The 22095-nt window shown below is 43.0% G+C and overlaps 1 protein-coding gene across 2 annotated transcripts in view; it reads left to right on the top strand.

Annotated features, from left to right (window-relative positions):
- The window catches only part of PCDH19 (protocadherin 19), a 119275-nt gene that overhangs the window by 60402 nt on the left and 36778 nt on the right, over nucleotides 1-22095 (top strand). The window contains exons 3-4 of one of the 2 annotated variants that reach the window (XM_074202221.1): nucleotides 7476-7534; nucleotides 15711-15880. In XM_074202221.1, the coding sequence (XP_074058322.1) occupies nucleotides 7476-7534; nucleotides 15711-15880 (229 nt within the window). Of the gene's footprint in view, nucleotides 1-7475; nucleotides 7535-15707; nucleotides 15881-22095 lie in introns of both variants that reach the window. The other variant, XM_074202220.1, reaches the window with a different exon arrangement.

Genomic DNA, 22095 nt, shown 5'->3' with positions numbered 1-22095 from the left:
GCTGATGGTTAGTCAGCAGCTCATCTGAAAAGGATCTGGACCTATGGTGGGCTGAAACCAAGTCAATGGTATGATCTAGTCACCAACCAAGGCCTGAGATATATGAACCTGCTCATGAATAAGGGAGTTGCTTCCAGAAGTAGCTCATTTGTGAGCTGATATGTTAGCTAACAACTACATGGTATTCCCCTTCTCAGCTTGGAAAGGCACTCCTTTAGAAGCCTCTAGAAGCCTTAGAGAAAAGCAGCCAGTATTGTGGGAGTCAGTGACTCGGGTCTTCTCTCTGATCCTGGAAACCTCTCATCCTTCCCCTCATTAGGGAAGGTACATGGTCAGGCATGTCCATGACCAATTCAAAAGATGAGCCATGCTTGATGGGTTTAGCTGGGCAGAGAACTCTCCTCCAACTGAACAGAGATAGACACAAGATTTATCTTTCCATAGAGATTTCCTATGTTCATTTCTACATATGTTGGGGTTGAACAGGGAGGCATTAGGTTATGAGATCTTTTAGTTGGATATTTTGAAAACTACTCCCAGCTGTGTAGGTCCCCAGATGATGTTTAACAGGCTCAATTAGAATCACTGGATATAATAAATTTTTTAAAAAACTTAATATTTTGCAACAGCTAGGTAACTAGGAGAGGCAGCTAGGTGGTGCAGTGGATAGAGCACTGACCTTGGAGTCAGGAGGATGTGAGTTCAAATCCAGCCTCAGACACTTGACATTTAACTAGCTGTGACCTTAGACAGGTCACTTCTCCTGATTGTCTCACATCCAGGGCCATCTCCAGTCATCATGATTCCTATCTGGCCATTGGACTCAGATGACTCTGGAGGAGAAAGTGAGGCTGGGGACTTAGCACAGCCTCCTCCCTCCCTCCAATCCAATTCATGTGCTTGTCATGGCATCACCTCCCTGATGTCATAGTCTTCTTCAAGAATGAAGGACAAACCTCATCATCATTTTGCAATAGCCAGCAGCAGGCTGTATTGATTATCTGGAGCCTTCTTCCAGACAAGGTCTTTAGTATGAGGAAGGTAGCTGCCTTTGTCCTAGGCCTGGGTAACTGTTTCCTTACTACTGTTTGTATTGGGAATGGAGCATAAGGTGAGGGAATGAGCTGAAGGGTTGGAACGATAAGGAAACACCCTCATCCTCCTCCCAATCATTCACAGGCTCTTAGTTACAGGTTGGGTGGAAGAGAGCCAGCCAAGCCTCTCCTCTAATGTTCCTTCCCTCTGAGCTCAAACTGGCTAGCCAAGCCTCAGGCTGCAAGCCCCTTGTAACCAAGAAGTGATGAACCTTAAGGGAGCAGACTAACAAGCCCCATGTACCAGAGGGCAAATGGGAGCTCTTCAGGGTCAAGAAGTTCATCCTGTCTTGGTCCCCTGGATCCAAGAGGTGGGGGCAGATTGGTCATTGCCTGGAGCTATGAAGTCCCACTTTGACCATCGACCTTTAAGGATGCCTAGGAGTGTCCTTGTTGTCCCTCAGAAGGCTGACTTTACTGGACTAGTAAGCTAGGACATTAGCCAAATCTCATGAGATATTCATTTTAAAAATATCTGCATCTGGGTGGGAGAGACCCCATATGGAAACTCATTCCACCAAGGCAGATGAATTACTAGTCTCTAATTCAGGATGTTGCAGAATTGTCTGCTATAGTCTAACAGGGATACTTGTACAGCTTTTTTTTTTGGTGTGGAAGAAGGCAGATCAGGGCTCTCTTTGGTATAGGGAGCCCCTGAATAGGAAAATTCCTCTACTGCAGCTTATAATCTGCAAAGTCTTGTGGGTTTGCAAAAGCAACTTCATAGGCAGATGAGAGATAGCAGTTTGTTGGGAAAAAAGACCCTATGAGGGTCTGGTAGATGTGGCATTCTGAAAAGCTAATGTGATCTTAGGTTGCATTAGAAAGTTGGGCCCATTCTCTCACCTTTCCACATCATCCGCATCACATCTTCTCAGAGCATGGACCTGACCATGTCCTTTTTCTCTTCAAGAATCTTCAGTGGCTCCCTATTGCCTCTGGGTTAAAGTACAAATTTATTATCTTGAGATTTAAAACTCTTCATGGTTCTAGTTAACTTTAACTTTCCTTTTTCCCTTCTTTTTCTAAAAAAAGATAAAATTCAAAATGAAAGAGAAGGGGGTAGTAGGATATTAGGTAATCTTCAAAGGGCCACTGAATTTGGAATCAGATGAAATGTATGCAAATCCTGATTCTTCTATTTCTCACCTAAAGGTTTTACTCTACTTGGAACTGGGGAAAAAAACTGCTTCCACTGCATTCCCAACTCACAGGGTTTTAACTATATTTAGAGGAAATGGATTGGCCAATAAGAAAATGAGTCTTATTTACCTCTTTGTGGGGGGGGGGGGGACTGGACACATCCTCAGATTAGTCTTGGATTTATCAGACTCACAAGTCATGCTTATCTCTTTATTGTGTTCTTGTGTTAACCTGACCATCTCATTAGAGATGGGGACAGTTTCTATTGAAATTAATGTGACATTTAGAGAAAATTCCCCTTCTCAAATGTTTCATGCTACTTACCATTTAGAGTACTTAGAGAGTGGACTGAGGTAATGTCAAGCAAATTTTGATTAAATCAGCTGAACCAGGAAACTACGTTCATGCCAAAAGTTCTTTATTTATCTTCCTTTTCTATTTTGATTCTGTAGTCTTGGGTGGGATGGCAGAGCCCCCTAGTCTGAGAGCTGGAAGGGACCACAGAGAGCACGTGGGCAGGAACCCCTCTCTCTAAAATCAAGTGTTTGTTTGGAGACCTCCAGTGAAAAGGAAGTCACTTCCTCTCCCAGCAGCACATTCCACCTTGGACAGCTCTTGTTGTTCCCAAAATTGCTTGGTTTGGGGTTTTGTTCGGTTTGCATTTTTCCTACTATTAAGTCTAAGTCTGCCTTTTGGCAACTTCCATTCATTTCTACTCATTTGGCCAAGCCAAATAAGTCTAATACATCTTTCCCATGTCAGTCCTTCAGAAACCTGACAACAGCTATCTTCTTTCTCCTTATCTAAGCTAAACATTCTTAATTTCTTCCACCAAGCCTCAAGTAGCAGAATATCAAGATTTTTTTCCCCATCCTGATTACCCTGCTCTAAATCAGGGGTTCTTAACCTGGAATCTGTGAACTTGGTTTTTTTGTTTGTTTTTTTAGGTGTTTTTGCAAGGCAAATGGGGTTAAGTGGCTTGCCCAAGGCCACATAGCTAGGTAATTATTAAGTGTCTGAGACTGGATTTGAACCCAGGTACTACTGACTCCAGGGCCGGTGCTCTATCCACTGCACCACCTACTCGCCCCTGTGAACTTGGTTTTAAAAAATATTTTGATAACTTTCCTTGAATATAATTTAGTTTCTTTTGTTCTCTTACAAATTTATTTTTCATCTTTCATTTAAATCCATGTTTGTGATTAAGGGGTCCATAGGCTTCACCAGATCATGGTCCAAGGGGTTCATTATCTAAATAAGGTGAAGAAGCCTGGATCAGAGGTTCTGACCTTTCTGAATTGTGGCCTCTGGAACTGACTATGGTACTACCCGTGTGTCCTGACTGAATTCATCAGGACTATTATTTCTCTAGTTCTAGATACTAGGTCTTTCATAATAAGGTCTTTGTTGAAGGGGAACATTTGGAGGTCCTTTATCTAAATTGTAGAGTATAAATGGAAGAGTTGGCCAGGGCAAGTCTTGGGTTCTGTTCAGTTTCTGTCAGTACTCCAGAGAAGGGAGAAATCATCAGGCTCTCTTCCCTTAGGCAGGGTCAGTCAATGTGCTTTCCTCTTCACTCTGAGCCTGTTAGTGAAAGTCTCCTTTGAGTATAACACATGATGTCATGTAGATCAGAGGTGTCAAACATGTGGCTTGCAGGCTTCCTGTGGGCCCCAGCACTCCTGAGTGTAGCCTGAACCATATTAAAATGTAATTAGAAAATGTTTAACAAAATATATAAGAATATAATAAAACATAGATAATATTACTTTTAAAAATTAAATCAATGTGGCCTGTGGGGAACCTTATATACTCATTATATACATCATTTCTATTTGAGATTGATATCACTGATGTAGATCATAGGCTCAGACCAGGAAATAAGGAATATTTGTGTGTTTTTCTTTATATGGTACTATCAGTCTTTTTGGTATACAGACCTGGAGGTAAGCCTCCTCCCCACCCCTAAGATCTCTGGATTTCCTGCAAAGTGGGTACAGGCTGGAAGTCTTAATGTACAAAGATATAACTTATGATCATTAAATGTAGACCAGTATGAGTAGTGCAATGGCTGTCATGTGGAAAAGCTATTTGCCTTGTTCTATGTGTCCCTAGAGGATCAGAATAGGAGAAATGGATGGAAATTACAGATGTTAGGAAAAACTAGACTACTCCAAAATGGCATGGGCAGCCTTTCAAGAGAGTGGGTCTCCCCCCAGTGAAGATTTTCAAGCAAAAACTACTATGCCCAATCGTTGGTTATAATGTAGAGGGGAATTCTGGGTCAGATATGGCTTGGACTAAATGGTCTCCAAGGTCCCTTCCAGTTCTAAGATTCTGTGCTTCCTGAAACGCTGTGATTTCTCTCCAGGCCTCAGTTTCCTCATCTTACAGATGAAGAAGTTGGATGAGAAGATCTTTGAAGTCTCTTCTAACCCAACTAGAAATATTATCTAGTAACTGAGGGAAGATGAGTCATTTGTATGGTACAGTTCTGTCTGTTGATCCATTTTTTCCACTCTCTTTGTCTGACATTCTTCCTGATCCCCTCCAAATAGTTTGGCATGTCCCTAGACTTCCTTGAACAGATATCAGAGCTGTGACAAGCAATTCTTCTGCCTGGGATGGTTGCCACCAAAATTACACAATGGGTAGGGAAACTTTGAAATACAAAGCCCAATCTGGGATTTGAGTTTTGGGAGTTCTTGCATGATCCTTGGCAAATCGGGTTCCTGCATGGAACCTGTGACCCCCAACACAGAATTCAGGCCTAACATCCCTTCTAAGTTGCCAAGTCCTTTATGTATAGCCATAATGCAGAAAAAAAGGATGTAAAAATGTTAGAACAAGGAGTTTGCAAAAGGAATCTCTATAGTAGTACTCCCTAAGTGCAAGGAGCTGTGCTGAGTATGAGCCAGGCTTTCCCAGCTTTAACAGGAGTAGTGAGTTGCTCATTGATAGGCTCCAGATGTATCTGAGTGAAGGATCCATTTACTCAGTTGAGACAGAACCATGCTACCCAATGAAGTGAAGGCCACACAGCAGGAGCCATGGGAAAACTTCTGAGTGACCTTTCCTAGATCACCACAGATTGTCTTGTTCTTATATAGTCTGACAGCAATGGCTGTGGGCATGATAGCAGGCTGGCACTCCTGATTTGTAAGACAGGCCCAGAGGCGTTAACTCTTCTGGGTTTTTTTTTGGTCGATTTTTCTTGCCCTGGTGTCAGCAATGAAAGCATGATTTCATCTTTGAGAGTAATTCATGTGGAATGGTCACGGGAGAGGATGTTTCTGTAGAGAAAAGGGCGAGTTCTATCTTTCCTTGATCTGCCATTCAGACTAGAAACCATGTACTTTCTCTCCTTGTCCCCTGGTGGAGGTAAGACAATGTTTGGGTCAGCCCAACAGGAAGCCAGAACTCAACCCTCCTGAAAACATACTTCAACCCCTCCATTGACCCCAAGATTCACCTAGTGGGCATTACTACAGTTAGGACTATCCTAAAATATGTGTATTTGGTGGGAGGGGGAGGAGGAGTAAGAATGGTTCAAAATGGCACTGGGAATTGGGGCTTGACTCCCAGGTGCAATTTTTGCCCTGGGTCTCACCCCTTGTTAAGGCTAGCTTTCTTGAACAGATATCAGAGCTGTGACAAGCAATTCTTCTGCCTGGGATGGTTGCCACCAAAATTACACAATGGGTAGGGAAACTTTGAAATACAAGGCCCAATGGGCTGAGGCTGGGATCTGGGATCTGTCCCTAGCACCAAGGATCAGAGATTCCAGGACACTATGAGATTGCTGCTAGGGAGGGAGAAGAGAGCAGGGCTGAAGTGAGGAGCTCACATGGGGTACATCTACTGGGGGTTGGAGTGTCTGACATTTAGTAGCATCTTATTTTCATTATTTTTGGTAACTGACCTGCTGAAGGAGCCTAAGTGTTGTTGGTTCCCTAGGGATAGAGGTGCAGTTGTCTTACCCTAGTTATAGCACGCACGCACACAAACACACACACACACACACACACAACACACACACACACACACCTCTTCCCTACACACACATAACTCTTTTATCTCCCAGGCAATCCACAGTAGCTTTGGTGAAAACTGTTGCTTAGAAAATGACTGTGAATTACATTAGGAGGTAGTATTTTAATGATAGACCTCAAGAGAGGTTTTGCTTGCTGATTTCCTGTTTCACATGAAAGACTTCAGGACCCCCTGGGGACTGCCCTTCACCCATCCCCCTGACCCTGGTTTAGGCATGCTACCTGTTTGCTTTTGTATTTGTGATAAAATGAAGTTTTTATTGCATGTACGCAGGTATGGGTGAAAACAAGAGCCACAGTAGGGGATTACCTTCACCACATTTCCTTATCTGTGGAATAAATATTTTCACATGTTAATTATCTGCTAATAATAAAAAAATACCTTTGAACTTCTAGTCAACTTGACGGGTGCAAAATTGGGCCACTGGGGAACAGGAAGCAATTAGTTTCAGTAAAAGCAGTGGGTCAAGTTGTTTCTTCTTCAGGAAGTAGTTTGTGTGGTTCCCAGATGTATCTGTCAACTCTGTCAGACTCTTGGGGTACAGTAATGTTGACTGGAGGCAACAGGCCTGTGCTAGGCTTCATAGAGACCCTTTAGCTCTGGAGGCGGTTCTCAAACACTGATGTGGTGTTGCTTAGTCTCAAAGTCATCAGAGCAGTTGTTTCATTGTGGGCCCTGCTGGTTAGGAAGTGGTAAACTGGAGAGTAACCAGAGAAGACAACCAGGATGGGGAAGTATCTGGAGTTCATGCAATAGGAAGATGGGTTGAAAGAGGAAGGGGAAATGGGAGAGCTGTCCTGTGGGGAAAGGAAGACTTGTTCATTTGGTCCTAGATGACAGAACTTAGAAGAATGAGAAGAAACTGTAGATATCAATGTAGGCTTGGGTGTTGGGGAAACAAGAGCAACAACCCAACCACCTCCTTAATACTTAGAGTTATCTCAGAGGCAAACAGGCTGTCTGGAGAAGTGAGAGGCTCTACTCACAGGAGATCTTTGGGCCTGTGCTGGCTGAGGGAATCTTTTGTGGTTATGGGTAGGATTCAGTGACCACGGAGTGCATTCCACTTTGGAAATTCTATGCTCTGGGGGATTCACTGTGGCATGAGTTTAATTCATGGCAGGAAAATAGGACTCTTCTCCATCTAATGGTCTTCATTCTTTTTTTCTTTTTCCTTTTTTTCAGACTGAGAACTACTCCTTCGATGCTAACTACGTGAACAACCGAGCCCACATCATTAAGAGGTATGTCCAAGTATTCATTTGCTTGCCTCCTCTATCTTCCTGACTTTGACCTCCTTCAATTAAGCCCACATCCTCTTTTTTTAACTCCTTTTGTCTGTGACTGTTGATTTTCTGTGAAAAAGAAAACAGATCATTTTGAAGTAAGATTTATATCCTCAAGCTTCTCCCTACTCTGACTTTAAGGAAAGGGAAACCTGCTTTGGGAGTGTTATTGTCTCTTGTGGAAATTGCCAGTGAGGTTCAAGAGATCAATTTAAGTCAATGACTCTGGGATTAATTTTTTTTAAAAAATCCACTCTTTCTACAACAAAATCAAAATTGAAATAAACTAGTATCTTCACGGATAGTTCAGGAAAGGAAAGGTTGGAATATGTGATCAGAATGTAAACAATAAGTCTTGGTTTCCTCATCTGTTAAGTCCTTGTTCTTCCTTCTGTGGATAATAGCAGAGAATAAAGGTAATTGCTGTGAAAACTTTAAACTAATATGTTAATGAGAGTTAGTTATTAGGATTCCTATGATAGTCATTAGCTAGGAGGCGAGTCATTGGGATCATAACATGTAATACCTCTTCAGCACAATATACTCAAAGATTTATTTCAAGATTATTCTCAAAGTGAATAAAATTTACATCAACCTATGAGGTCAATACTATAGGGGTGAGATTTCTTTGGTGTGAATCTATAGGGTCATCAGTGTGTAGGGAATTTCCATTGTAGAAATTCTTCTTCTGATACAGATATGCATTTCAGTTGAGACATATAGTTTTAGAGGATTGCTCAAGCACTAAGAGATTAAGTGACTTATCCAGGGTCATGTAGCTAGGAGGTGTTGGAGGCCAAACTTGAACCTACACAGCTAGCCCTGTGACTGCCATATCATGTTGCAGATCACTAGAGATATGCTCCCCATTTGGTAACCCAGGCTGGTAATTGTATGAGGTAGAATTCCAGCTCAGTGTCTGAGTTCAGCTGTCTGCCTCCTAGCCCAAGCTGCCTCTATAATATGTATGAGGCCATTGAGTTGCCAAGATGAGAAACCCAGGGCAGAGAGAGATTCATAAGAGGCTTGGTCTTAATGGCCTCTACATGTACAACTCTCTGGGAGAGAGACAAATACAGACCCTCTGAAGGCAGTGCTGGGAGCTCATGTTGTTGATGTCCAGCTTCATGTCATCAGTTTATGACCTAGAGTGGAATTCTTTGTACATATGTATGCTTGGGAATGTGTGTGTGTGTGTGTGTGTGTGTGTCTGTGTCTGTGTATGTGAATGTGTGTGTGTGTGTGTGTGTGTGTGTGTGTGTGAGTAGGTGCACATACATTTATGATTTGAGCATCTGATTTCAGATACAGTTGTGGAGGCCTCAGAAATCTATTCCTTTTTTGGTACCAGTCCCATAAATTTATGTTTCCCAAAGAATGGGATGTAAGGGAGAGACTGGCTTTTTGTCTAAGCTGTTTTAATTCACATTTAATTTAATTCACAACACTGAGCCATCCAGTGAAAAGAGTGTAGGTTTATCTGTATTAGAAGGGAATTGCTCACCCAAAGAACACCATTCAGCTGATTGTTTGAGGAACTGTCTTAGCCCAGAATCACACATTTATTTATTCCACATGAATTTTTGAAATGTTCTATTTCAGGGGTTAGGGTTACAAAGACAAAAACCAAACCATCTCTTCCTTCAAGGAGCTTCCATTCTTCTGTCCCCAGCTAATTAAAGACAGGAATCACTATCCTGTCATAAATTCATGATAGTAACAAGGAGAGGAGAGGACAGTGGCAGTCAGAAAAAAGCTGATACAATTGGACATCAGAAAAAAGAGTTTTCTTGACCTCTGGGATCCAACCCCAAAGATGTGATGTCCACAGTTTTCTAGTCCTTTCATTTAGGGAAAACCACCATCCGTGATGCTGAGATGTGTCACAATTTACAAATCTCGGTGAAACAGTGTTGATCTCAATCTGTCCCCCCAGCCCCCAGCCCCCAGCCCCAACCTCAGACCTCAACCTAGTACCTCCTTTGAAATATGCCTCTTTGGGGCAGCTAGGTGGCACCATATATAGAGCACCAGTCCTAGAGTCAGGAGGACCTGAGTTCAAATGTGATCTCAGACACCCAATAATTACCTAGCTGTGTGACCTTGGGCAAGTCACTTAACCCCATTGCCTTCGACAAATAAAAAAAAATTTAAAAAATAAATATGCCTCTTCTCAGGAAAATTGCCATGGTGGGAAATTTGGGTTCATATCCTAGATCCCTAAAGGAACAATGTGGGCTTGTCATGGACATTGTTTCCACTAACTACTAGGGAAAGAGACCTTTTGACTGGTCATTTTTCTGTGCTGAGAACACTTACTAGCCTTGTACTCAACCTTCCTGGAGGGTTGGGTAGATCTTGAAGCCCAGAAATATTGAAGACAGGGTTCAATGACAGGCTTCTGAAGACATGGCCTTGATTGGATCAGCTGGCAGAAGTCTGAGAACCTTGACTTGCTCTTCCTAGCAACTCTCTTCATCTCAGCTCCCCTCTTTCCCTGAATGCCTAATTTTCTGCTTCCTAATGTTATTCATAATGCTAAGCAGCATTTCAGTAGCACTTTAAAGTCTGTCAGGTCCTTTGCAAACCTGAGTTTGTATGAACCTCCTAATAACCCTACAAAGTAGTTTCTATGGAAATATTGTTGTTGGTTGCTATTATTATTATCTCCATTTTATAGATGAAGAATATGAAGCTCAGACAAGTCAAGTAATTTGCCCAGGGTCACATAATTAGTAATTATCAGAGGTCAGATTAGAATCCAGGGCTTCCCAGTTACAACTACAGTAATCCACCCAATGTACTATGGAGAGATGGAATGGCACAACCATTGGATTTAGTGATGAGTGAGGCTCCACCATAGCTCTGAAAGTCCCTAAAAATATATAATTTTCATTGTTTTTGAATCATAGGCTCCTTAATCAAGAGATAGCATGAACCATTGAATCCATACTGCATATTTTCAAGATTAGAAAGTTAAGGCTCAGAGTCTTAGGGAACTGCCTCGAGGGTACAACAGGGAGGAAGTGAATGAGCTGATAGTCTGAACCCCAGTCCCAGATTTCAGACTCAGCTCTTATTCATTCTATCTGCTTAAACTGTCTTGGTTTCGTTTGGGTTTTTGCCCTAATGTGCCTGGGACTTAAAAGTTCTGCCAATGGACAATTTCTCCTTGCTCTGCCTGAAATCAACATTAGTGGCATTTTCCTAGCAGCCACCTTAATTGAAAAGGAAACATTGGAGAGGTTGGGGAAACATGCATTTTTAGCTACCCATTTATGGGACAGCAAAGCTGAAAATGGTAGGTGATCCACTTGGTTTCTGTGGAGATACCAGAGGGCTTTGTAATATAATGAATCTGGTTCATGTCCTTCTTTGGGGCTTTGAAGCCCTAGGTCTTCTTGAGACCAAATGATTGGGGACAAAGTGTTTTGGCAGCAAAGTTCTGGGGAAATCTGTCGGTGATGGCTTGCAGGGGCCTTAACATTGCATTTCAAACATTAAATGTGTAGAAAATGTAGGAGAGTTGGGCCTAATACTGAAAAAAAAACACAACCAAGTTAAGCATGATCAAATAATGCTTTGGCTGTATTCAAAAGCAATGGCACTTCATGTGGCCTCCTACAGACCCATTTCCATGCAGGGGAAATGTTCCTTTATGAGGCAACCCTATCACTGGATCACTGAACCCTATCACTGGATCTTCATCTAAACATTTCAATCTCCATTTATTTTGTATTAATATAAAAATCTGGCCCACCTTGAAGATGGGTCTCCTAACCCTTCTCCCTTTTCATATCCTGTGAGTATGAGTCCTGGTGTCATGCGTCCAGGCTACTTCCTGAGACACAGCAGTTGACAAGACTAATAGCTGGTCATTTTCTTAGCCAGTGACCTTGATCCTGTGATCTCTGGTAGTGTCTTTCCTTAGGCAACTGAACTTTTCTCAGGGAGCTTGCTTAAGAGGACGTATGAGTAGGAGCTATTCATTTGATGCCTGAGACAACGAGGGTGGAGATCCCAACTCCACACATGCCAGCCCTGGGTTCTGGACCAAATTACTTAGCCTTGCTGAGCCCCAGTTTCCTCCTCTGGAATCTGGAACTCCTAATGCTGTCACTGTCTACCTCCACGGGTCGTTGCAGGGACTAAATGGAATAATGGCAGTGTAACCTCATTAACACTCCATGTGACATCCCTGGGGTCACCAAGAGCCCTCCAGGAAAAGCAGTTCGGAGGGTCCATGTGTGAGACTGATTTCCTTCCTGCTCCTCTGAGTGATTAAGCCCATTAACAGTACTTTATACCTGTTGTGCAAATCCTCCATTCTCTTCTGATTGGGGAGGGGTAGCAGGCCCAGACTGGGAACTGCAGCTGGAAGGATGTGAACCAGGTGGAAATGAACAAAGCAGGGAATGAGTAGGGGTGGGACACAAGCCGCCTGAAGCAGGGGCTCAGGGCTCATGCCCCAAGCTGCTTTCATCCCTTTAAAGCTTTAGGATTCCCAGGCCCTTCCTAGCCACAGATTTCACAGTTGACCCTCACTGGAGCCCTCTGAGATGGGAAATAAAAGTTGATACCTCGAGTTTCCTGATGAGAAAACTGATTTGCTCAATAACCAATTAAGGTCAAAAGTTGGCCCTAGGCCAGATCTCCTGATTCCAAGGACATCACCCTTAGCCCAACACCCAAACCACTCATTGCACATAGAAGGTTTTCAGAAAATAGTCTAAATATATGAATGAGTGAAAAGGAAACTCTCAGGGACCATTTATTAACAAACGTGTTACTACCCATTTACCCAGATTCTGAGATGTTAACATTTGAAAAGAATTTTGAAATCATAACAATCTGACCTCATCTCTCTAGAGATTGAATTGCAAGCCCCTGCATCCTCTTTCCTATCCTGCAGAGCTCTGAGCCATATTCTTCCAGGAAGCCTCTCCAGGGGGCCACCCCATATGCTGGTACTTCCCTTTGGGTCTCTAGATATGGCTGAGATAGCAATGGAGGGCCCAAGTTTGCCACCTTTTGCAGACAGCCATCTGTCTTTTGACATCATGTCTCTTCTCTCTAATTCTCTTATTTTGAACTGCCAATGTACGTTCATGGCACGTTCATACCTATCATTCACCTCTCTATTAATTTTAAGGAAGTGTTTAACTTTAATTCTTCAGAGACTGTGGGATTCTATGTCTTGCAACCAATGTAGCATCATTAAAAGAATATTGATGCTAAAGTGATGGGTTTGGGAAATGCTTGGGGGTCACTTAAAGCAATGCCCAGTTTTCCAATTGACTTTCCAATTTCCAATTCTTGATTTCTATTATTCAGTCCTGGGCTCAACTCATTGTTCATTTGCAGTTTCTGCATAAAATCTGTATACCAGTAGATCTGCTCTGTGACCCGTCCATCCAAATACATATCATAATCTGACCAATAGGCATTCTTCATCCACTTGGATTCTCTTGTATGGATGGTTAGGCCAAACTCTTTTGAGTGATCATGGATGTCATTTAGGAGGCTCTAATAGTCTTCTGGGACTTGATACAATTAGTTTTTGTCACCTACCAATAATATCACATCTCATTGTCCTTTCTGAAAAAATTCATTAAGCATTTGTATGTGTACATACAGATTATATCTCTATCTCTATCTCTATCTATCTATCTATCTATCTATCTATCTATCTATCTATCCAGAGAGTGAGAGAGAGAAAGAGAGAGAGAGAGAGAGAGAGAGAGAGAGAGAGAGAGAGAGAGAGACTAATTCAGTCACCTAGAAAGACTTGGCCCCTTCCCTTTGGGACCCTTGTATGTCAGACAGGATTCCCTCTAGCTTAAGGCCGAATCAGTGCTAACATTGGACTAATGGGTTTTCAAGGCTTTTTTTCCCCCCAGGAGACATACAGGCAATAAAGAAAATGAAATCAGCAATTTTTATGCTGGACATAAATTGTTATTTGCTCAGAGTATTTGCCAGGCTGCTCTATAATTTGCAGCATCTTTCCTTCTAGGTCTTAAAAAAACCTTACACAGCTCCATTCATTAAGCCCCAACTATCCTTACAAGATGAGGGCAAACGGTTCTTACTTTGGCAGATTGGCAAGGAGATCTCTCAGCATGTTAACTGCTGTAAGCTGAACTGGTGACAATGGCCACTCCTTGCTTTTGTAGAGGAGAACACACACAGACATTCATCTCAGGGACTCCTACTCCTGGATTTCCTCCTAGTAGCTGCTTCTTCTTCATTTAATCAGACTGTCTCTCCTTTTGATTCTGGAATCTCTAATTAGAACAAAAGACAGTATGGTACAGTAGTAGAGAGAATATCAAGTTCCAATCTAGGCTCTGTGTGACCAGGCATTTTCTGGGCCTCAGTTTCCTTGTTAATTGATAAATTATGTCAAATATTCCACCAGACCAGGAAAGAAATTCCAACTCAGCAGAGAGGGGAGAAAGATATATTTTCTCTTCCCTTCTCTAGGACCAGTTTGTTGCTGTCCTTTCCATTTCCATCACCATACTCACTGTGTATATGTTGTTCCTGGTTCTGCTTCCTTTGCTCTGCATCCATTCATATAAGTCTTCAGTTGCTTCTCTGCATTCTCCAGGTTCATTATTTCTTGTGGCACAGTAATTGTCCAAGACTCTCTAGCACCATTCTTCACTTCATAAGCACCCACTTTATTTCCAATTTTATGTTACACTGACCTCTTCTTAGGCTGAATGGAATTCCTTTTTTTTAGGTTTTTTGCAAGGCAAATGGGGTTAAGTGGTTTGCCCAAGGCCACACAGCAAGGTAATTATTAAGTGTCTGAGACCGGATTTGAACCCAGGTACTCCTGACTCCAAGGCCAGTGCTTTATCCACTACACCACCTAGCTGCCCCCTGGAATTCCTTTTGACCCTGGATCTTTGCTCCATTGTGTCAACAATAATGCTTTCTATTCCACTTACTGAATGCCATCAACTTGAGTCCCTATGAAGCCATGTTGATTGGGGCTGCAGAATGAGAAGATCAAGTGAAATTCCAATGTCCTCTCCCTAGGAGGACCTCTTTCCCTAGTCTAGTGGAGCTCATTGGATTTCCCACAAGTGCCTAGGTTGTGTGAATGTGTTCTTCTCGAATGTGCCTTTGCCTTTTCCATGACTGGGAACTGGATTCTGCTACTAACTATGTACTTCAGATGCATAATTGATGGTCTTTGAGACAGCACAACTAGCTGGCAGTCTTAGCAGCATGGCAGGAGGGTGTCCTTGGATGTACCCTATGTTTTCCATAAGGTACAGCAGTGGTGGTAGCAGTGGCAGCATTGGGCTCACCCAAACCATGAGACATTTACCTCAAATTCTCTTGAACTAAAAATTAGTTCAGTTCAACAAACATCTATCAAGCAGTATGGTGGGGGGTACCAGTTAGAAAACCCTGGGTCCAAATCCTGCCTTTGACATGTGATGGCTGTGGGACCCTGGGCATGTCACCTATCCTTACAGTGCCCTGAGCCACTCTCTAAGCTTCAAAGTTATAAAGATGTTGCTCACCAGCTTCATGCTAGGGAGTTCCTGATTGCAATGAAATCATGGGTCTTGACCAAATATATGTGCTAAGTATGATGGGAGGCCCTGGACCTCTAGCCAGAGTTCTGTTGGAGCACTCTCTGGCTCTGGCATCTCTCCTACCTTTCATGTACCAGGCTTCTCCCTCCTCCCTCCCATTTTCTTTTCTTTTGATGGGCTACTCAGTTGAAAAGCTGACCCGAAATCTCTGTACCTCCCTTCCCTTGGTTTCCAGTTTCTATCCCCTTTCCTTTTTTTTTCTGGGAGACCAGCAGCAAGTCTTTGCTTATGTGAAAATGAAACAAATCCTGCTGTAATTCTATCTCTGTGGTAATTGTTTCAAATTCGTAGAGAATTCAAGTTACCCATAGGAGTATATTTGAAGCTGAATGAAAGAAAGGGCAAGCTTTATATGGCAGGGGTGGCCAAGGCAGATTGGAGTTGTAGCTATTAAGGATATCCCCCAGCACATAGCCAGGCCATCCGAGGGCTAGGATGTCATCTCCAGCCACAGGACACCTTCCTGATCAGTCCCATCATGAGGGTAAATTATTGTTCTTTCTCCATCTCAGCAGCTCCACATTCAAGGACTTGGAGGGGAACAGCCTGAAGGACAGTGGGCATGAGGAGAGTGACCAGACCGATAGTGAGCATGATATCCAACGGGGCCTGTACTGCGACACAGCTGTTAATGATGTCCTGCACTCCAGTGTGGCCTCCATGGGAGCTCAACTGCCTGACCATGGTAAGGGTTCAATCTCACCTCCTAAGATCACCTCTGTGCTCTGAGGAATGGCCTGGTCATTGTGGGGATGAATCACTAGGGAGGTCCTGAAAAGCTTTGTGGGGCCCTAATAAGGAACCAGACTCTGTCTTCTTCTGGATAAGGGGTAGGTTGGTTCTACTCTTTAAAAAGTTGAGCATATCCACTGTCTGTCTCACATTTTTAACCCCATGAGACCTCCAAGCCACAGAGAGAGAGGGCTTCTTTTGTCACAAGGTGACCGCCCTCTTTGCTTTTGGAGTCAAGGCTTGCTATGTGAATTTAGCTGATCGGTTGAGCTGTGTAAAGTATGGAGCTAGTGAAACTAAAGATGGGGGCTCTTTTGCCGTACAGAGCTAATGAGGTTTCACATGGGGAGACACGTGGTTCCAGTCTTCTCACAAATGCAGATAGGGAGCAAGGAGGACAGGAAATAGATCCAGAATGAAAGTGGGGATGGTTCCATAAATGCCATCTTCCCTGCTGTAAAGTTCACTTAAAGCCTATGGCCTTCACATGGAGGACAATGGAGGACTATAATCTTAATATGGGGAAAAAAGTCAGTTTTTAGTAACTGGGTCACAATTCTTCAACACGGATTATTCTTGAATTCTGCTAGGCAGAAGTCAAGGGACATTGGGCAAGCCAGGCCACACCTTTCAGCTCAGATGAACTTGAGTGCAAATGTCACTTTTTAAACATCTTACTGATGCAAATACACTTGGAAAGTAGCCTTTCTTTCTCAGTTCAGAGGTTGAGCTTCCCAGAGATCTCTTGAGATAAGGTTGGCTGCCGAAGGACTAGAGGATGATGGGACAGAATATGGTTATTATGGGCTGGGCTTCCAATTTTTGTTTCCCTGGAAACATCATTTTTAGCTTTTGTTTTGATTTTATAAATGAAGCCAAAGGGAGAAAATAAAGGGTGTTCATCTCTCTAGCAAAGGGTTTTCTTTCTAAAGCAGGGGGAGAATTCATTCTAGATTCTCTTACATGGTCTTTAACAAGTTCCCCCAAACAAAAACAACAAAAAAAGAGCTTTCCCTTTTCTGTTTTAGAAAAAAATAGAAATCAGTAATATAGACAGGTCACCTCCCCACTGGATTCTGCCAACTTTCCTAACTGGGCAGTGGTTGAATCAAATTGAATTGTGAAGGCATTTTCCACTAAATCTTACTAAAGAGGAGAAAAATGAAATATTTCTGTAACTCCAGAACTGGAGTAGGATCAATTTCACTCTCAGAGTGATTCTGATGGTACTCAATCATTTACTAATTGTGTGTCTTAGAAAAATAATTTTCATTGATATCAAAAAAGGTTGTGTGTGTGTGTATGTATTTGTGTGTGTGTGTGTGTGTTTTGTAAAATGTGATCTGCAGTGAAATGAGACCAAGAATGGACCTATTCTTTATTGGTGTCCACTTATTGCCCAGCTGGGAGCATAACTAGGGTGGGATGATCAGGGCTTTTAACCAGGGCACTGATCTTCAGAGAATATTTGTGCTTAGCATTCAGAACTACTTAAACTAGGAAGCAGATGCTCTTTTCCATCCACTATTCCTTCCCATCCCCCCAAGCATTCTTGGATGAACTCCTCTTGGCTCTCCCAGTTCTGTTCTACAAATTCAAGTTCCTTGACCTCCCCCCCACCAACTTGTGTCCCAGGGCCCTGATTTTCCACTCCCTGACTGAAATTTGTCTTTAAACCTTGGAGGTTATTGTTTGCCCTGGACATGTTTTATCCTGGCCCTGGGCACAAACCCTGTGGCAGACCACTGCAGGCAGTATTTCTGAAACTGTAGATCCAGACAAGTTTCACCTGGTCTGCCAATATGACCCATAAAGTGGGGGGGGGAGTAAAAGAAGAAGATAAGCATTTATTAAGCATCTACTATATGCCAAACACTGTGCTAAATGTTTTGCAAATACTATTTCATTTTTATCCTCACAACCGTGTTATTATCACCATTTTACAGTTGAGGAAACTGAGGCAAATAAAGATGAAGTGACTTGCCCAAGATCAACAGCTAGTAAGTGTGTGAGGCTGGATTTTAACTCAGGACATTCTGACTCTAGGGCCAGCATTCTATCTGCTGTGGTGCCACTGAGCTGCCTCTAAAAAGATTTATTTAAAGTAATTTGGTGGTGCTCACCCAGACTGTCCTCCATAGTGCAGCAGAGGCCCAGGGTTGGGAAGCTGGGACTTGCCATCCAAAGATGACCTGCTGCATGGCCCAGGCCCCTTGACCCTGATATCTATTTTAGACACTGCTCTGCAGTACCAGGCTCTTGTGGAGATTCTCTGTGGCTTTTGACCTGTGCATTCCCATGCAATTCTGAACTTGTATCCCAGACTCCCTTGCCTACTCACTACAAGTGAGGTGATTAAAAAATGGACCCTCAGAACATCACCAGCAAACCTCATGCTGTAGAAGTGACCTTGCCTGTTGCCGTCCTAGATGGGCTCTATTCTGGCCCCAGGCTCAGCCTGAGTTCCTGGAGGGTACCTGGGAGAAGTACTCCACAATCTCTGGAGTCTTGATTGTGTCCCTTTTATTGACTGTCTCCTCATGCCTGAATCTGCTTGGACTGGTTTTATCACCTTGATTGACTTTGACTTGAATGGGTGGACATCAGAGACTATGACTGGGATCAGCTAAAGGAATTTGGGATCTTTAGTCTGGAGAAGAGAAGACTTAGAGACTTTAAGACTTACAGTTAGAAGATGCATTACCTGAAAGGGGGACCTGGCTTTGGTTTGACCCCATAGGGAAGAATCAGGAAATGGCCTCAGTAGGAGTTGGAAGAGGCATAGAAGGAAAACCTTAACAGTGAATTCTGGCCACAAGTGGCCTGGTGGTGCCCTTTCCTTGGAGGTCAAGTAGAGACTGACTGATCACTTGGCAGGAAACTGAAGATCTGGGGAGTTCTTTTGGGGATAGGGGTTAGCCTCAATGGCTGCTGAGGTTCTGGGTTGGGCATCTGACTTGGGATTTCCCAGTAGGCACATTTAAATGGAGTTTCTGCCATCACATAGGAAACAGAGCCCAAGTTTGTAAATTCCAGTCTCGTACTCAATGATTTTGCCTGTTTCAAAACAGAAATCCCACCCAATCTCTCTTACCTTATGATCTTAATTATTGATTATAAATTCATCAGCTGAAAAGATGACTCAAATTGCTCTAATATGGAATTCATTACAACATTGGATTGTTTTCCCTCCCCTGTTAATTGACACCAAATGGACGGCCCAGACAGACATGCTCAGGAACATTTATCTACTGTTACCAAGCAGACCTACCTAGAGTGCCGCCATGGGCCATGTCCAGGAGTGATGTTTACTCTCCTTTTTACTTACCTACTTTATTTACTTGCTTTTATCAGCCAAACTTCATTCAGCAAACATGTTTCTTAGGGTAAAACATGGGGCCAAGGGATTAGATCTTCACAGCCTAGGAAGCCTGTGTGGTGGGGCAGCTTGCCGCTGTATCCTAGACTCCTCTGCACATGTCTGCATTAAGACATTTATATTCTCGACATTCATCTCCCCCTTCCCCCAACCTGCCCCCCTATGTTGGCAATTGCCTTTCCTCCCACCTTTTAACAAAATAGTGAGCAGGTGCCTGAATATCGCTCCTGCTAGCTCCCTTAGTTACCCAAGCCCCAACTCTTTTCAGTTAGTCTCTTGGTGAAATGGGGGTACTGCTCCACCTAGACCATGTGCCCACCCTATCAAGTGGGTATGGGAGCCTCTGGGTACCTAGAGCGCCAGCGCCCAGCCAGATGTTGGGCAGAGTCATTGAAAATTCCATTTTATCTGATGAACATTTGCTGTCAAAAAGTTTTATCTTGACTTCAACAAAGAGGTTGATTAGTTCCCCCAGGACCTGAATTAGCATCTTTGTCACTGTATATACTAGTTTGCAATTCATGTAGTTATTACCCCCACCCCCTCCATCCCCAGTTCTGCCTGTACTGAATGTTGGATCTTTTTTGGTAGCACCTTCATTCACTGACAAACATGGCAGCTGACATAGTTTAATTACTTACCATAGGAATGTATGTGTCCAATGGCTATCCAACCGTAGAAGTGATTTTCATGTCTCCAGTTGAGCAACCTTTCACTTTGCCTGAGGCACCCAGCACTCATTATCTAAGGCCCAATAATCTATGACTCCATATACCCCAAATGATGCAGGTAATTATTATCTATAAGCCACTAGGCTACTTAATGTGCCAGATATTGCCATTATTAATATTGAGAGTGAAATTGTTTTCTCTGGTGGTCCTCTCTTGGTATGAATCTTGGCTCCAGTGTTTGCTATCTTTCCGGACTTGATTAAGTTGCGCACTATCTATGGGCCTCAGTGGCCTCCTGTGTAGAATAAAGGCACTTGATTAACTTCCAACTCAAAATCTCTGATCCTATCAGGTTATGAATTGCTTTTTAAAAATATATACACAAAACACTCATGAGAAAAGCTTGTCAATTCTATATAAATAAACCAAAGAAAATCCCCCCAGGAGGGTCTTCTCATCAGGATACCTGTGGGGATAGCAGTCAGAATGCCAGGGACTCAAATCATACTTCTGAAATTTACTTATTGTTTGAACCTAGGCAAATCATTTCCCTTCTCTCAGCCTCAGTTTCCTCATGTTTAAAATGGGGATGATAATATCTCTATTCCCAATAACAAGCTCATTGTGAGGCTCAAGTGAGATAATACATTTGAAGCACTTTATATGCTTTCCAATGATTATTATGTCCTTTTCTATGAGAGAACAAGATTGGATTATCTCTTGTTCCAGACCATTTGCTTTTAGGTTTTGAATAGTGTCAGCCTCATTGTAGCAGAGGGGAAAGTGGGCACTGGGTTTGAATCCCAACTTTGCTATTTACTTGCTGTGTAGCATTGGGCAAATTACTCAACTCTCCTGGGTCTTAGTTTCCTTAGCTGTAAAACGAAGGGGTCTGGCTGTGATGCCCTTGGAGGTCCCTTCCAGCTTGAGGTCTGTAACTCTATGGCTTGTCTTTTCCCAGTGTGCTTTGTGTGTTGAATTTGCTGCTTATCCTTGATCAGTAAGTACCCTCTCTTGCTTGCCCCACTGGTCGAGGAAGGAGTGGGCAGGGTGTGGTATTGATGAATGACTGTAGTTTTAGCCCAAGACCATCCCTCATCACTTTCCCACCTCTCCCATGCACCTTTCATCTCACAAATTGCTGGGCAGGTGAGAGAAGTGACAGGTGAGGACTTTCTTTGACTCCATCCACATCATTGTTTCCTCAAACTGGCCTCCTTCCAAAGCATCGTTTATATTTTATTGGCGAGTCAGTTGCAGGGAATAAAAGTTGTCTGTAAGTAATGGAAACCTAGCTGCTAGTGGTTGCTCTGCATTCTGATTTTGGCACCAGCTCATTTGTTCAGAACATCCTTTCTGATGGATCTGCATCTAGGTCAGTCCTATCTGCCTGGATGATGAAGAGAGGAACATACCCAGATGTTCTCTTGGAATGATTTCCTTGCCCACTCTGAACTTGGAGCTGTCTTGCGGAGAAAACTAAGATGGGTGGCAAGTGGCTCAACAACTCTGGGGTTGAGAGCAAGCCAGACCTTTCATCACTTAGGATGGTTGTTACTAGCATCTCTAGGGGTGCCTGGGGCAAGTTTCAGGGAACATGTCCAGACTTGGGCAAGCAGCTCTCAATGCATCCTCAAATCAACTCTTCCATACAAGATCAGTTGAGGCAGGGCTTGACAGAGATCTTGGGTGATGGTAAGGCCACAGAAGGCGTTCCCTGGAGGTATGGCATACCCCTCTGGTAGCTTCCTACTTTAGTTATTCTGTCTAATTTGTTGCTAAATTTAGTTGCTACTCTACTGCTGAAGGAGCATTAGTGCTATAATACCTTTTACATTTCAATGTCTTAGGAGAGAGCCCTAGTCACCCCACCCTAGTGTTATGAAGTTCCATACTTGGGAAGCACTTGGAAGACACTGAAGGATAGAGGCCATTTTAAAAGCTCACACAAATACACTAGTGTGGAACAGTGTGGAATAGTGTGGAACACTGACTTGGGGTCAGTGAAGACATTAAGATTGTTAGAATGGGAAAGCAAACAAACTACATTTAAATGGACACTTGGGTATGATGGGAACCCTTTCATAGGTATAGGTAGAGGTAGTCAGGTTCCATAAT

This window comes from Macrotis lagotis, chromosome X (genome assembly GCF_037893015.1).
Source record: "Macrotis lagotis isolate mMagLag1 chromosome X, bilby.v1.9.chrom.fasta, whole genome shotgun sequence".
NCBI lineage: Eukaryota > Metazoa > Chordata > Mammalia > Peramelemorphia > Peramelidae > Macrotis > Macrotis lagotis.
Note: the sequence above shows the minus strand (reverse complement) of the source record. Positions and strands in the feature narration are given on the sequence as shown.